This window comes from Eutrigla gurnardus, assembly GCF_963514095.1.
Source record: "Eutrigla gurnardus genome assembly, chromosome: 13".
Lineage (NCBI taxonomy): Eukaryota > Metazoa > Chordata > Actinopteri > Perciformes > Triglidae > Eutrigla > Eutrigla gurnardus.
Window position 1 is genome coordinate 23,491,950 of NC_139936.1, and position 16,231 is coordinate 23,508,180.

At 44.7% G+C, this 16,231-nt stretch overlaps 2 protein-coding genes across 3 annotated transcripts in view; one reads left to right on the plus strand and one right to left on the minus strand.

Moving 5' to 3' along the window:
* Positions 1–16,231, minus strand: part of myl2b (myosin, light chain 2b, regulatory, cardiac, slow) — an 80,448-nt gene that overhangs the window by 46,259 nt on the left and 17,958 nt on the right. The gene's annotated exons all lie outside the window — the stretch shown is intronic.
* The window catches only part of cux2b (cut-like homeobox 2b), a 91,674-nt gene that overhangs the window by 37,167 nt on the left and 38,276 nt on the right, over positions 1–16,231 (plus strand). For both annotated transcript variants that reach the window (XM_084024672.1, XM_084024673.1), the window contains exon 3: positions 1,749–1,796. In XM_084024672.1, coding sequence (XP_083880798.1) covers positions 1,749–1,796 — 48 coding nt within the window. The remainder of the gene's footprint in view (positions 1–1,748; positions 1,797–16,231) is intronic.

The following is a 16,231-nucleotide window of genomic DNA, read 5'->3' on the forward strand; positions in this document are numbered from 1 at the left end:
CAGAAAAAGCATTTCATTGAAGACTAATGCCCAGTAGAAAATGAGTACAAAGAGAAGACAAATTTAAATTTTAAAGGCTTGGTTTGCATTTGTTTAAAGTGTCTTTAAAAGATATATCAGCAATATATTTATTAAAATATTCCAAAAACACAGTTTATAGTCCGATATAAATAGCAGACTGAACTGAAGATGTGAATGGTGAGCATTTTCCTTCTGTCCTCTTCATCCCTGAGTTTATACCGAAGTTAAAGGTTCACTTCTATAAAAAACGACTTGTTGTCATATTTAGTGAATCTGTCACTATATCCTGACAGCAGTGCAGGAGACGGATAATCCCTCTGCAGGATTCCACCGTGCATGAAGGAAAACAACCAATCAGAGCGGGATCTGACGCAGCATCACTGCTCGTGAACTCCGATCAAACTGTCCAACGATCAAATATGAACAAGATCCTGCAACTGTGTCACCTTTTCTGGTCTCAGATGTTTTATAGTGGTCCGTGTTCATCAGACAGATTGCTCCGCCGGGCGGGGGTCTTTGTTTTCACTCGACTGTTCCCAACATGGCGGCCGGGGTCACGCAGGTTCTCCTTTTAAAAGCGTGGGAAATAGGCAAAGCAGGAGCAGGATGTTGATATATTGTATTAATTCTATATATGAATTATTATACTAATATTTGCCTAGATTGACAGTTTGATCCGAGTTCACCATGGACAGCTGAGCGACTCCTCTGATTGGTTGTTTTCTCTTCAGGCCTGCTGGAATCTTGTGAATGTCATTAGAAGAGGAGGCAGAGATCGTTTTACAGATAATGTTCCTCATGTACTAGAATACAGTTAATATGAAATAAAAAAGTTACCGACTGAACCTTTAATGTTCTTTTCCTTAACACTTTTATGTACCTGACAGCTGCAATCGTTATACTGCAGTAGTTGTAATGCTGTATTACCGTACTTTAGTCTGTGAAATGTATACGTTATTAGATTTCCCCCCCTTTACATTTTAAATGTGCCAAGACCTCAATCCACCTTACTTTTGTTCGTCAAAATGGCAATTAAAGTGGATTGATCAGAATACATGAAGAGCTCAATCTATGAATGATACAGATGTGATTTGTGTCCTTTTTTTTATCCTCTTCTTTGAAATGATCGCCCATTAACATCTAAGCTGAAGTCAAAGAGAATATTTTCTATATTTTATAAATGAGCCCTGGGGCTATTTGCTGTGGCTATACGGCCTGTCTATCTCAGCCTGCGTACGTAGTGTGGTGCTGTAATCTTGTCAGTATAATACGGGCGTTTAAGACAGGATCAGGCTGTCACCACTGGCAGCACAATCCCCTTACCTGAGGCTGTGGGAGCTCGCACAAGTCTGGATCTCTGAGCTCTAACGCAAGCTCCTGGAAAGCCCCACTTTTCAAACATGCCCACTCAAACCCTTTAGGTTTAACCACTAATACCCACACCCCATAGCAACATGCCTCACTCACTCACTCACTCACTCACTCACTCACACACACACACACACACACACACACACACACACACACACACACACACACACACACACACACGCACACACGCGCACGCAGTGTATAAAAGAGCTATGGAGAGAATCCATTAACATTAAAGCTTTTCAGGCCTCTTTCTTACGGGGCTCACTGGGGCCAATCTCATTCCTAAACAGGTGGAGCATCTGCAAAGTAGAAAAATGCTGACACTGACTTTTCTGTTTTTGGTCTTTTCACAGGAAGTCCGGGAGATGGTGGCACCTGTTCTCAAGAGTTTCCAGGCCCAGGTGAGTCACGCGGCCTCTTACAGATACGTGAGACATTTACAGATTCTGCAGAACTGAAACGTAGAAAGTAAGCACTTTCATCGACGGCTTCCTTGAGCTCCGTTTTCTGCTCCTGCATTTTAATTCTCCGACGCAAAGAGATGCTCTCAGCGCCTGATATTGTGTGTCCACTGACCAGAGCAGATCAGTGGAAGGAGTGGTTCGAGGAATCCGCCGCTCCTGCTCATCTGGCGCTTATTGACGGATGCCTTTTCTGTCAAAGTGAAGTAGCATCTATCGGCCATTAGATGATCAGATATCTGGCATCTCATATTTTCTTGGCTGAGACAAGCCCTCATTTCCTGTTGTGATGGTGCATTCGCCGTGCCCCCTCTGACGTCGCCATATTGAAAAAGTCATCTGATACCTACCAAGACTCTGCTCCATGCCATTAAACCAAGGTCATAAATCACATTTGTGAGCTGCGTTATGGTCCGCAAAGCAAAGGCTTATGGAAATGATACCACAAATATGTTTTCAGTCTCGCTCTCTCCCCTCTAAACTACCGCTCAACGCTAACCTGAAAGCCCTATCATCGGTAAACATGAGAACACTCAGCATGGATTGTTCAGTTCTCTTGGAAGTGATTATTGGCAGATTCTTTTTAATGCTTTATAATTGACTATGCCCGAGCAACCGTGTTCCCTGGCAGGAGCTATCACATTCTTCAACACTACACTCAGGCAAATACTACTGTGGTTGATTTGTGTGCTAATTCAATTACTGGAACTGTAAAGTCGCACAACTATCAGAAGCACCCCGCCATGTCTTTATTGTGCAAACAGGAACCCACAGGATTAATTTAAGCACCATTGATGTCTGACAACTGGGAGTCTAGAGATGTTTCATAGTAGATAAAATAGATGGCTGATAATGAGCGATGATTTTTTATTTATTTTTTTATTTTTCCCTTGTTAGCTGCAGGCTTGTCTGGGTGCTTCTCTTGGTCTCTCTTGTGTAACTTGCACAAGCTTACGTTGTGCACATTGATAAGTAAGCCGACTCGCCGTGGAAAAAGCCTCTGCTTTTTTTTTTTTTGATCTGGAGGTGCAGCGAGCAACTCGGCACACCATAATAATATAATCCTCTGGTGTTTTCTGATACACTTTGACCTTATTGGTAATGTCAAACAGCTTGCGGAGGCTTGTGAACTTTACCCAGCGGTAGTCTGCACGACCTCAGTGTAAGCTGTGGGACCTGGACCTGCTGGGGGGGGGTTGGATGTGCTTGTTTGGCTGTGTGGTTTGGGATAGACTAAAGCTCCCCTGCAGCTGCACTGTACAGGTGGTGAATGATAGTCCTGGCGTGTGTGTGTGTGTGTGTGTGTGTGTGTGTGTGTGAGGACGCACACATGTGAGAAAGAACTGGGTCCTTGCTCCCCCACCCCTCCCCTCCCAGTTCGGAGGCCCAGAGGAGTGCCTCGTGGTATTTGGACCCTCATCATGCCACTTCTAAAGGAGAAGTCGGCTCCTTTGAAGTGTTTGCGACATGACAGGTTCTCTTTCTTTTCTTTTTCATTTCAATGTTCCCCACCCACTTTCTCTCTCTTCTCCCGTCCAATCTCGCCTTCTAATTATCACTAACCAGGCGACTGATTAGAAACACGTTGCCGACCTAGATTTTTTTTCTGAGGAGCTGGAGGAGGAGAAAGGGTTAATCCCAGAGCTGGTGGCTGTCATTGGTCGCTTCCCTCCTTCTTCTCCTCTTTTTCGTTCTGCTCTCCTCTTTCTTTCCCTGGAAGTTTGCTAATGAGGTCCCGTCAGAGCTGAGGAGAGGTGTTAATTTGGCCTTGTGAAGTAGGAAGGAGATTAAGGACAGTGAGGAGCTGAGTTTACGGCTTAAAATACACCGCTGTCCTTATTAATCCACAGGGCCCTGGGAGACCGGCGTTTTTGGTTTTATAATGAACACTGTCTTATAATGAAGGTAATTTTAATAAAAATTTACGGAGAACAAGAGGAGATGGTACATGTCTCCGTGGTCTCAGGCACACCTTTGGGGCTGAGGGATGTGACAGTTATTTCTCAGATAAGCGATCGCTGGAGAGAGACGGGCCCGTCGGACCACACCGCTCACACAACTTTCCCGCCAGCCGCTGGAACCGACAGAAAACGCTTCCTCGCCAAGACTACGTGAGCTTCACAATACAATTTACACCTCCCTCTCACTTTAGAGTGTAAACTCCCCTCAGGATAAACCTTTGTGAGGCGGAAAAAAAGAAGAACAGTGACTGATTTCTTGATTTTTTTTCTCTCTCTCACATCCGCCCTGTACCAATCTGAATATCAGGCCCAAATTAACCAGTCATTCTATTTTTCTCCTCTCCTCTTGATGTCGTTCGGTGCTCTCAGAAAAAGAAAACAGCAGTATGGGTCCCTAATTACTGAAACTTGCTTTACAATGATAATCCGTGGAGTAATTTAGCGTGCACAATGAGAGTTGTGGTGCTTGCGCAGATGGAGATTCTGATAAATAGTTTGTAACGTGTAATTAGCAGCTCTGCCGGTTACATACCATTAACCCCTCAAGCTCAGGAATCATTATTGGCCCTCATTATCAAGCAGCAAGGTACGATCGAGCTGACTAGACATCAAAAACATCAAACAGCTATTAAAGTGCTGCGAAACTGGGGGCCGGTGGACACCTGTTTATGAGTCTAACTGTGCCATTTCTTCCCCTGAGGTTGGGAAGTGATGATGTGGGGGGAAGACAATGTTTTTATGTATGTTGTTGTTGTTGCTTGTTTTTCGGCGAGAGCACGGGAGGTATTATGACTATACAGCAGCTTTTCAACTCTGTGAAAACCCAGTGAAGAGATCTCAAAATGGCTGCTGCACTTTACACGTTCAGGGGGAAAAAAGGAGATTTTTGTGAGATTTGCATTTTCCTCATCGGCCTTGTCGGACAGCGGTTTGACCCGGGGGTTAATGTTCAACAGAAGTCACGTTTGGGATGTCGTGTCCGTTGATCAGAAACATCTGCAGCTGAACCCGGTCGTGTCAAGCCTCTCGCTATGATCTGACCGGAGACGCGGGCGTGTTTCTCTGCCCCACAGTGCCTCGCCCTGAGCTCGCCCGCCACGCGGCGAGGTAGGCAAACACCGCCTTTGATCATCCATCGAGAGACGACCAGTTCTTCCTCCTTTTGATTAATTCCTGAAGGAAATGATAATTTCTCTTGAATGTATGAATATGTTATGAATAGTGGAATGAATCAAAGAGTAAAGGATGATAATTAATTACAGCGCTATGATAAAAGGCTGTGGGTGTTATGACGCAAGCTTCCTCCGTGTCATTATGAGAGGCTCCGTAATTACCTTTCTGCACGAGCCAGCGCTCCTGGCGGTGCTGGCGGGGAGAGTGCCGCTCACTGAGTGAGTCTAACGGTCATAAAGCTTTTCCCTGCCTAATTGTCTGAGGGGCTCTATGGCACTTTCATAGATGAGGGACTGCGCCGTTAGGAAAAATGCTCAGCGACGCTCCAGCTTTTCCAGCTCAATGAAGACAGATCTTCATCATGGGCTAAACCTTGCGGTTATTAGGTACAGATTGCTGTAGTGGATGGCTAACTTGGGAAGACGGGGCTTGAACAAGTGAGCGGCAGAGTCATATAGTGTGATATAAAAGCTGCTTCGAGACTACATACCATTTCAAATTCAAGCTAGTGTTGATTTCTATGTATATTGTACATTATAGGCCCATATTTCTGCCAATAAACTACATCCCTGCCTTGCAGGACCCTCTGAATATTCCCTTTGTGTTGTTATTAATGCCTTACCTTATGTAAGGGGCATTTACGACACCCTCCTCACACTCACTCCCACTCTCCCATCCTCCCCTGCTTCCCCTCCCCCCGGCTGTGGCCAGACTGCTCCATTCTGGGCTGACGAGGTATCTCTAATGCCTGTCTCCCGCTCGGCGGTCTCGGGCTCATTGAGCAGCAGGCCGGGCCCAGGATCTCCAGGCCATTACCTATTCACAGCACGTCCAGGCCTCCAGCCTATTGTGGGGAACATAATGGGCTCCAGGGCCATGTAAACTACCGGCTCTCTGCTCCTGGTTTATCACTTGTGTCCTCTTCATACTAAGGAGAGGGAAGGAAGGTGGGAGGCAGGAAGGTATGGAGAGGAGAGAGAGACAGAGCACAGGGGAAGGGATGGGGGGGGGGGGGGGGGGCGTGGGAGTGTAATTGGACATTAGATAATACCTTCCTTGAGTCTTTTACGTCCTCTGCCTCTCCAGAGAGCGAATGTCCTCGTCTGAAAAGCTGCTCTGACCCAAGCTCAATGCACTTCTGTTCACCCACTATTTCAGTCTTTATTACTTTAAAGTTGACTTATATTGATTATGATTAGTCAAACACAAACAGGCTTATATGTGGATATTGGATCAAATATTGTATGGCTGTCCAGCTCTGATACTTCTTCTCATCTTATACCAAAGTCTGTGCAATGATAAATGAACAAATGGTGCAGTCAAAGGCTTTTTTCCCCTTCTTTTTTTTAGGTTTATTTCCAAGGCAGTGCTGCTTTTTGAGAGGCAGGCTCATTTATTTCCTCAGATCCATTTCAGAAAACCATTTACATTTATATTCAGTTAGTTACTTGTTGTGATAACTGTTCATTGACCCAGTTTGTGCTACACTTTTAAAGTGAGCCGATGTAACTTTTGGCTGAACAGTGGCCACTGTGGCACCAAATGACAATTACAGAATAATAATACACTCTAAAAAGGTAGTGCAGACTGATCACAAAGTCAACTTTAGAGGTGGTGCGACTGCCTATGAATTAAATCCAAAGAGCCGAGTGCACACGGACAGATCCGCTCTCGGCTGTGCAAATTGAGACAAAGATGCATTAGCAGTTATTGGAAATGCAAATTGTCTCAGAGGTGTATGACTCCACTGAATGTACGAAGACAGGTGGAAAACAGGAGAAACCGAACATAATAGAAATACAGTCTACAAAAATACCCTCCTGGTCATTCGTCAGCAAACATAAGCTAACACTAGCTACCCGAAGCTACTGGTATAAGTCATATACACTCAACAAAAATATAAACGCAACACTTTTGTTTTTGCTCCCATTTTTTATGAGATGGACTTAAAGATCTAAAATTCATTCCAGATACACAATATTACCATTTCTCTCAAACATTGTTCACAAATCTGTCTAAATGTGTGATAGTGAGCACTTCTGCTTTGCTGAGATAATCCATCCCACCTCACAGGTGTGCCACATCAAGATGCTGATCTGACATCATGATTAGTGCACAGGTGTACCTTATACTGCCCACAATAAAAGGCCACTCTGAAATGTGCAGTTTTGTCTCACAGCAAAATGCCACAGATGCCACAAGCATTGAGGGAGCGTGCAATTGGCATGCTGACAGCAGACAACCAGATCTGTTGCTCGTGCATTGAATGTTCATTTCTCCACCATAAGCCGTCTCCAAAGGCGTTTCAGAGAATATGGCAGTACATCCAACCGGCCTCACAACCGCAGACCACGTTTAACCACACCAGCCCAGGACCTCCACATCCAGCAGGTTCACCTCCAAGATCGTCTGAGACCAGCCACTCAGACAGCTGCTGAAACAATTGGTTTGCATAACCAAACAATTTCTGCACAAACTGTCAGAAACCGTCTCAGGGAAGCTCAACTGCATGCTCGTCGTCCTCATCGGGGTCTTGACCTGACTCCAGCTCGCTGCCGTAACAGACTTGAGTGGGCAAATGCTCACATTCGATGGCGTCTGGCACGTTGGAGAGGTGTTCTCTTCACGGATGAATCTCGGTTTACATTGTTCAGGGCAGATGGCAGACAGCGTGTGTGGCGTCGTGTGGGTGAGCGCTTTGCTGATGTCAATGTTGTGGATCGAGTGGCCCATGGTGGTGGTGGGGTTATGGTATGGGCAGGCATCTGTTATGGACGAAGAACACAGGTGCATTTTATTGATGGCATTTTGAATGCACAGAGATACCGTGATGAGATCCTGAGGCCCATTGTTGTGCCATACATCCATGAACATGAACAACAGCTGAAAATGTCCCAGTTCTTGCATGGCCAGCATACTCACCGGACATGTCACCCATTGAGCATGTTTGGGATGTGCTTGACCGGCGTATACGACAGCGTGTACCAGTTCCCACTAATATCCAGCAACTTCGCACAGCCATTGAAGAGGAGTGCACCAACATTCCACAGGCCACAATTGACAATCTGATAAACTCTATGCGAGGAAGATGTGTTGCACTGCATGAGGCAAATGGTGGTCACACCAGATACTGACTGGTTCTGAGTCCCCAGACCCCCAATAAAGCAAAAAAATGCACATTTCAGGGTGGCCTTTCATTAGGGCCCGACCGATTATCGGCCGCACCGATATATCGGGCCGATATTTAACATTTTAGGGATATCGGTATCGGCCATACTTTCCATAAATTCCCACCGATAAGTTCATATAATTTTCACAACCAATTTTGCAGCCGTTTCGTTCTGAACGCGCCTTCCGCTCTTGCCACTTGGAATTCATGAGCCTTGCCAAGTTGCCTCGCCCGTCACAGCATCTGATTGGTTTGGCACACGGAATACAACCAATCAACACGCAAGGCTGCAAGCGGGGCGGGGTGCCTTCACGCTCCCTGTGACTCGTGAGCGGTTTCTAGACGGCCACGTGGGGCTAAGGACGGTGCTGCGTGCGGATACAACTTAAAGCAGAGAAAACACATTTCCTTCGAGGTAAGCAGTGTTTCCCCTACCATTGTACAGGCCTGGTGGGTCGCCAGGCCAAGGAGACCTGCCGCCAGGCCAAAAAAAATAAATCAATACTCCAAAAATAAGCTACCTATCAATTAATTCATAAATCAATAATCATTTACATTAGGAGCGCCTCCGCGCAGCACAGTAGACTTGCTCCGCAAGATGCGCGGCCACAACAATCCTCGCCACGCGCTCCCGCTACGTTTTTCGTGTACTTTACACGCTTGATGTTGTTCTGATGCCGTTCCGCCTCGTTAAACCACCACGATGTCGCTTTCTACTTTGAAAACACGGAGTTGACACTGTATTTTGACAAGCTGTTGCACTCTTTAGACTCGTGGTGTGAGCGGAACCGGACCGGTACCGGAACCGGACCGGTGCATTTATAAGAAAAATGCCGCTGTGTTTCTCCGTCCAAAATCCGCTTTCCTCGCGCTGCCTGCTCGCACAGATCCGCTCGTGCGCACATTCGCTGATGCAGGTCGAGTGTTTAATATAAATATATGCAGAGACGGCGCTCCTTCAAAACAACATCATGCCATGCATGTGTAGTATTAGGACGTGATGACGTTTGTACAACCGGGCTAACGGGCCAAAGCCCGTTTGGGCTGGAGCAGTGTGAATGCAAAGCCGCTGGGGACCCCCCTGGGGCAATCGTGCCGAGGCACGCTACTGATCGCGCCCTTAGGCAGCCTATGTTAATAAAATAAGGATTGTTTTTGATAAGCTGTGGAACTCTGAGTTAACCTATTTCTACCTGAATTTCTGTTGGCAGCTCCCTGTACTTAAAATGTTTACTATTAAAAACACTTAATGGAAGTTCGAGTCAGTGTGTGCCATTTTTAATTTATTCGAGAATTTTTTTCTTCTATTTATCGGTTGCACATATCGGTTATCGGCCTCCCATTTTCATAAATATCGGTATCGGTATCGGCCCTGAAAAAACCATATCGGTCGGGCCCTACCTTTTATTGTGGACAGTCTAAGGCACACCTGTGCACTAATCATGATGTCAGATCAGCATCTTGATGTGGCACACCTGTGAGGTGGGATGGATTATCTCAGCAAAGCAGAAGTGCTCACTATCACACATTTAGACTGATGTGTGAACAATGTTTGAGAGAAATGGTAATATTGGGTATCTGGAATGAATTTTAGATCTTTAAGTCCATCTCATGAAAAATGGGAGCAAAAACAAAAGTGTTGCGTTTATATTTTTGTTGAGTGTATATAAGTTGTTACCGTGACGTCACCCATTTGTTTGTGCTGTTTTAAAGCCTTGAGGTTGTCATTTTGGCCATCGCCATCTTGTTTTTTCAACCAGAAGTGATATAAGAGGCTGAATAAGACATTTTTAGGCAACAAAAATGTAAGTAACTTTCATGTGAAAGGGTTAAAGTTGTACTGGGCAAGGTCGTATCTGTCTATCTTACTCAAATTTGCACCATAATTAACTAAATGAACATCATGCTGGATTGAAGAAGACTTGAAACTAGAGATCTTTTTCTGACTTCTATGCAATCAGACTTCTTTTTGCAACCAGAGGAGTCGCCTCCTGATGGCCAGCAGAGAGAATGTAGGTTTAGGCACTTCAGCTTTGGCTTCACTTTTCAGACTGGAGGTTATCGCCTGGTCAGAGCAAATGAGGCTGTAATAGTTAAACCACCCTTGTTGAATTGAGAAAGAGCGTGTTCTACTCTCACGAATGAATCTTTTCATATGAGGAAGAATGTGTTATTCCCTTTAAAGGTTACATGCAGCAATCTTGCAATCTGGCTGTATGTAGGAGATATATAATAACAATAACTCTTGACGACTAGCTTATTTGAACAGCGAATGCATTTGTCTGCGGTGTTTGCAAACATCATAAAATTGAACACATTTTTCTACCCAAACGCACATAACTCAAGAATTCCAGCTAAATACCATCCATCTACTTCTCAGAAGCTCAGGCGGTAACTTTCAAAATGAAATGTCATCAATTCAGTAAATTACTATATATATATATATTTGTATTTTATATATATACATATATATAGGGTTGGTGTTTCACCAGCGGTGTGCCATATTTCAGCTCCAGAATGGGCCTTTTGAAGAAGTTTAATAGATCTTACTGCCCTTGTTTGTTTCCTGTGTGGTGACTGATGGTAGTGATTCTGCCGGGTGTTTTAACGCTGAGACGCCTCAACCTTTCCATCAGCCTTCCCGGTGTCAGTCTTATCCCACCTCGGCTGATCTGATGGCGTGCGTGCGCGTGCATGCGTGTGTGTTGCGTGTTTGTTTTCCTGTCCTGACTGATGCCCTGTCGGAGCATCCCAGTTGGGTGTATTCATCATTACGGATGCGTGTTTAGAGCGTGCATGCACACCAGGTAAAGAAGGGAGAGGTGGGGGGTGGGAGAATGTTATAAATAGGCACTTGGCTCTCCAGCCATGTGGAATTGATGAGTTTCAGCACATTCTGCTCTGCAGTGCCAGGTTTAATTTCTACCGTCCTGACAGCACAAACCTCAGAGCCCGGAGACGTCACGCCTGACTGCCGCTGCTGTGCAAATGTTAGCCGTGTTTGAGGATGGACGCACGCAAAGCGCCGGCTGCGCCCCTCCGATTGGGTGTCGTACTGTGTTGTACATCCGCCCCTCTAAAGCCCTGTCACCTTAAGAGACAGGCAATCACACCCCCCTCCTGACCCCTCACCAAACAGACACTCACCAGCAGCAGACAGTAACTAATCTGAGAGGCGGTTGCTAAGATGGAGCTCGCCTCGGTCTAACATGGTCAACTATTTGTTAGGAGACAGGTGAGAGCCTCCCTCCTCCGCTCCCTCCAGGCATGTTAAGCCTGAGAGCAGCAACACGAGCAGCAACATCGTCTCTGGGATTCTCCGACTCCTGGCTCGCTCTCAGCTGCTGGCAAGAGCACAGTCAAATTAGCCAATAAAAATGTGTGAAATCGGTGGCTCAGCGCCGGCGAGGACATGCCAGGAGAAATAAACATCAGCGCTCGCACAACCAGGAAAAGCTCATGCGAGGAGGAAGAGGAGGAGAGCCGCTCCGCCGATTCTCCGATTTCAGGCAGAGACTCGGAGCCGCAGAGACTCAGAGAGCAAAGTTGTTTCCTCGCTCCGCCGAGCAGCGAGACCAGCCTCCCCTCCATCGGTGACAAGTCAGAAGAACATGAGCTTCTGTCGAGGATACACAGCCCTCATGTGCCCAAGTGATTTCATTCCCACTGTTCATCTGTGGTGTCCCCCCCCCTCCCCCACCCCCCCCACCGAAGCGCGGGAATACCAGTCTTCATTTCACATGATGCTCGGCTGTGAAGTTTAATTTCAGCAAAATCTAAACACGCTAATTAAATATCATAACTTTCTGAAGAAGGCTCTTGTTAAGGCACCTGAAATTTTAATTTAGACTTCAAAAGAGCGAAGACTTTAAAGCAAATCTATTGTTTTTCATTTAGACTGGCAATTTTCTTTTCTCTGCAGTGCTGCAGTACGTAGTTATGATTGATCTGGTAATTAAAATATGCAGAGAGGGAAAAATATTAACTGCTCCTTTTTCACTTTTTTTTTTGTGTTTTAGAAAACAGCCGACACATTTTCCTTCTCTTTCCAGCACAGATAATTAAATTTTGCACATTGATGTTCTTTACACGGCATTCATCGGCCTCATTATTTTTCCATTTTCATCTTTCTGGTGAGAGATCGATAGATTGATAAAATGATGGAGCCTATCTTAAATAATGCAAGCGGAGAAAAGTTACACTTACTTTGCTGCTGGCTAAGTGTTTGAACTTTTATTCTTCTTTCAAATTGTATTTAATATCCCATGAAGGTAGATCTCGCAGTATTACACAAGTGTAAATCGTTTGCTGTCCCTCTCTGTGAAAAAAAAGGTGAAAAAATATGCAGCGCCTCTCCACTTTTAGTGGGCTTATGGTATATGGGATGATGCTTGTCAAGGCTAATATCCCAAATGATAAAGAAAGTGGCAATTCAAAGAAAGACAGCGTAAAGTAGGCCAATTAGTACCTAGGGAACATTTAGCTAGAAGAGATAGCGGCTCCAAATGTCACATGCACGAACATTAGGACCGATTGTTTATAATATGACCTGACAGTTTGGGTCTCTGTAATATGGGATTAACTACAATACTAATTAACATGTGGCTCTATTAAAACAAGCAGCTGCAAGTGAAATAACTCTCTCTTCTGATGTTCACCTCACATTAAAGTATTGCTTCTTCACCACAAATCAAATGCTTTTTTCCACAGTTTTAAGAGATCTGCTTTCCTCTTACACTGGAAGTACCTCGTCCTAAATCACAGCCGCTCCCCTTAAATATCTAAACCCACACATCAGAGTGTTCTTTGCCTTTGTCACAACAGATATATGTTTAAAAGTCCCACTGCAGGGCTCTCTGTTTCATCCGTGACACAAAGTGGCCGTGGTGGCCTGAGGAGAGCGTTAAACACATCCTCAATTAAAGCAAAGTAACTTTGCATCTCCACGCCATTCCTCCTGCAGTCCCCGTAATTGGGTCTCGGTGGATTTAATGGCGAGCTCCGGCTCTTCTGCTGGAGTGAAGGGGCCCCGGTCTGGAGTGGAGCTGAGGGGGGGCGGCCATAGGGAACAGGCTGCTGGTCACCAGGCCCAGGAATGGGAGCTGGCAGGAAGGAGTAGGAGTCAGCTGCAGCCGGACGGAGGACACGAGGATTCGGGGAGCTGCATGCTTCAGGCCTCACAGAGAGGCACTGTTGCCTGTTAGCTTACAGCAGACGTCCAAGAAGCAACACAGGTGGGAAGAAACCAAGTTCACTCAAATGTGAGGTACTTGTACTTTACTTAGTATTTCTAATTTAGAGATTTAACATTAAAGATACAACAAGCTTATCAAATACAACAGATTGGTCCGGAATAAATCAGTGTTGTAGTTGGTGCCTTTTTTACAGATGAGTTGTAAGCTTTAGTATGTATTTTAATTTCTCAGATCATGTAAATAGCAGATGTAGGATTATCAAATATTTCACAATAAAAAAGGCATAGAAAAGTTAATGCGCTTAGTTTGTTCTTCATGTCTGCCTGATGACTCATATCACAAGATCTCAGATTCATCTGGAGACCCTTTGGAGGGTTGGGTGTCAGGACACAACATAGTAATTAACTATGTAAACAGTATACTCATTCATGCAGGCTTCCTTTTGATCAAGTACATTGATTATATTACTTCATGTAAATCCACCACAAAGAAGCAAATGTAACACAAGCAGCCAAAACGTTTGGGCATGTCGGACATTAATCTTGCATCATAATAATCCGAATGATAATTAACCTTATTTGCACAGCATTTTCCTTAACAAAGTCACATCACATGCTTTACATGGTGTAACCATGATTCAAATATGTCAGTGATTATATCAAATAATGGTTATGAAGTTGAATCTTTTAAGATATTTAGTGTTGAAAAATATAAATATATAGAACGTCAGCTTAACTAAAATAGATCAAAACAAAAAGCCATGTTTGTTTGATGGTCTTTGTCAAAATGGCGAACCTTGGAGGCCTCCTTGAGTTGTGTGTGTGTGTCAGCATGTGTTTGTGTCAGCATGTGTGTGTGTCAGCATGTGTGTGTGTGTGTGTGTGTGTGTGTGTATCTTCTTCTGGCGAGACATGTGAAGGACAGCCGAAGGTGCGCTGAGATCCAGTGATGGGCTTGTTTTATTACATCTCATATTGAGACCAATCTCTGTCCGCTCACCTGAAGGACAGCCAGCTATTCCCTTACTAAATTAGTTAGCCGCTGTGGTGTGAGAGGGCCTCCACAGACACACACACACACACACACACACACACACACACACACACACACACACACACACACACACACACACACACACACACACACAAGAACACACGGTCACAGAAGCTGTTCAGGCACTCATGCAATAATGTGGATTTTTTTTCTCTGCCTCCTCTCTCTCGTGCAAGAAGTCACACTTACATGCATAATCCCATGTCCCGTCCCTCACTTTCCCTCTCCCTCTCTCACACACACACTCACACACACACACACCCTCCCCTGTTGAAGCCAGTGGATGTGAGATAATTGCAGTCATTGTGGCAGGATGCATGTTTGTGCCCCTGTCAACGAGGCCTGCAGACCTCCTCCTTGTGGGACCGTGTGACACAGATCTGAGCACTGTAGCATACCTGGTCATGTGTGTGTGTGTGTGTGTGTGTGTCACAATGAATCCACCTTTCTTAATGTAGCAGTGCATGGCGTTTTAGCCCAGAACGCACTGATGGCTGGGAGGGTGAACGTTCTCTTCATGCTCTGGCTTCCCTAATGAAATGTCTGTTGTACAGTCTGTTTTTTTTTTCACTCACGGCGGATGTTCTAATGAGGCAGAGCCTGAAATAGCAGTGGGCTAGCACTGCAGAACTATGACATCCCATGTGAGAACTTGCCCAAATCACAGTGGCTGCAGCCGTGCGTCAGGTTTCTTTATTTATAACCCGTACGGAATTGTCCTACACCCTGAGCATATGGAGGGTTATGTAACGCTCCGCATCCAATAGGTAGCCACTAGAGTACGGCCCTATATATAAAGCTGAAGAGTTGTTTCTGAGGCTGCTTACCATTGACTTCGCTCCGGGATGTCTGTGTGACAACCAATGGTTGAAAATGACAAAACTTCCAACAAAGCTAATAGGTGTGCTTTATTTGCTCTGGTTTTAAAACGTGAGATTTCTGCCTCCGTCTTGATACAATGGGACGATTTTAAACTCACAAGAAGTTTATCGTGGTGAATTTTCATTATCGGGGTAATAATCGTCACAAGCGATTTGAAAAAGCTTTCTAGGTCGATATCATGGTGAAAAATATGTTTATTCCTTCATTTATCCTGTAATTATGCAGGGAGACCTTATGATTTATGATCATCTTATTGAAGATCATTTGATTGTTTTTCACTAAAAAGTGTGATGCAATAGAAAGTTGACTAAATGTAAGGTGATTCCAGTAAGTGCTATTTTAAGCCCATTTTGAAGTTTACCAGGGTAATATTGTGATTAAAATGATTTTGGCCATGATAATGACGTTTTCATATCGCCCCATGCCGACTCACAGTCGTGAAAAAGACGATATTTTAAAAGTCTCTTCAGACATTACTCAGGATAATCCACAGACCGAGCTGTCTGTGTGTTCTGTGGATCAGTGGTTCCCAACCCGAGGATCAGGACCCCCACAAGGAGTCAGGGAAAATAAGACTTCTCTTCAATATTTGCTTCTTTCTTTTGAAATACTAGTATCGTTTTACCTCTCGACTACTTTATTGCCCTTTATGTTGGCTTTTAATGAGCTATGAGAGTTGGCTTTCTATAGAGAGCTGCAGGAATGAGTCCTTAACCGCCAAAATGAAATAGCATTTTTGCACTTGGGTTCCCTCGTCTGAAAGTCCAGAGTTCTTTTGAAAAGGCTTTTGATTAGATGGCTGAAATAAGGTCAAGAGATTTTAACGTTTTATTTTACAGTGTGAACATGTCTCCAAAAAAAAAAAAACATCATCACCTTAAAAACTTACTTGTGTTCAGTGTTCGTACTCGTGGTCATGTGACCGCGGTGGGCCGAGGTTCT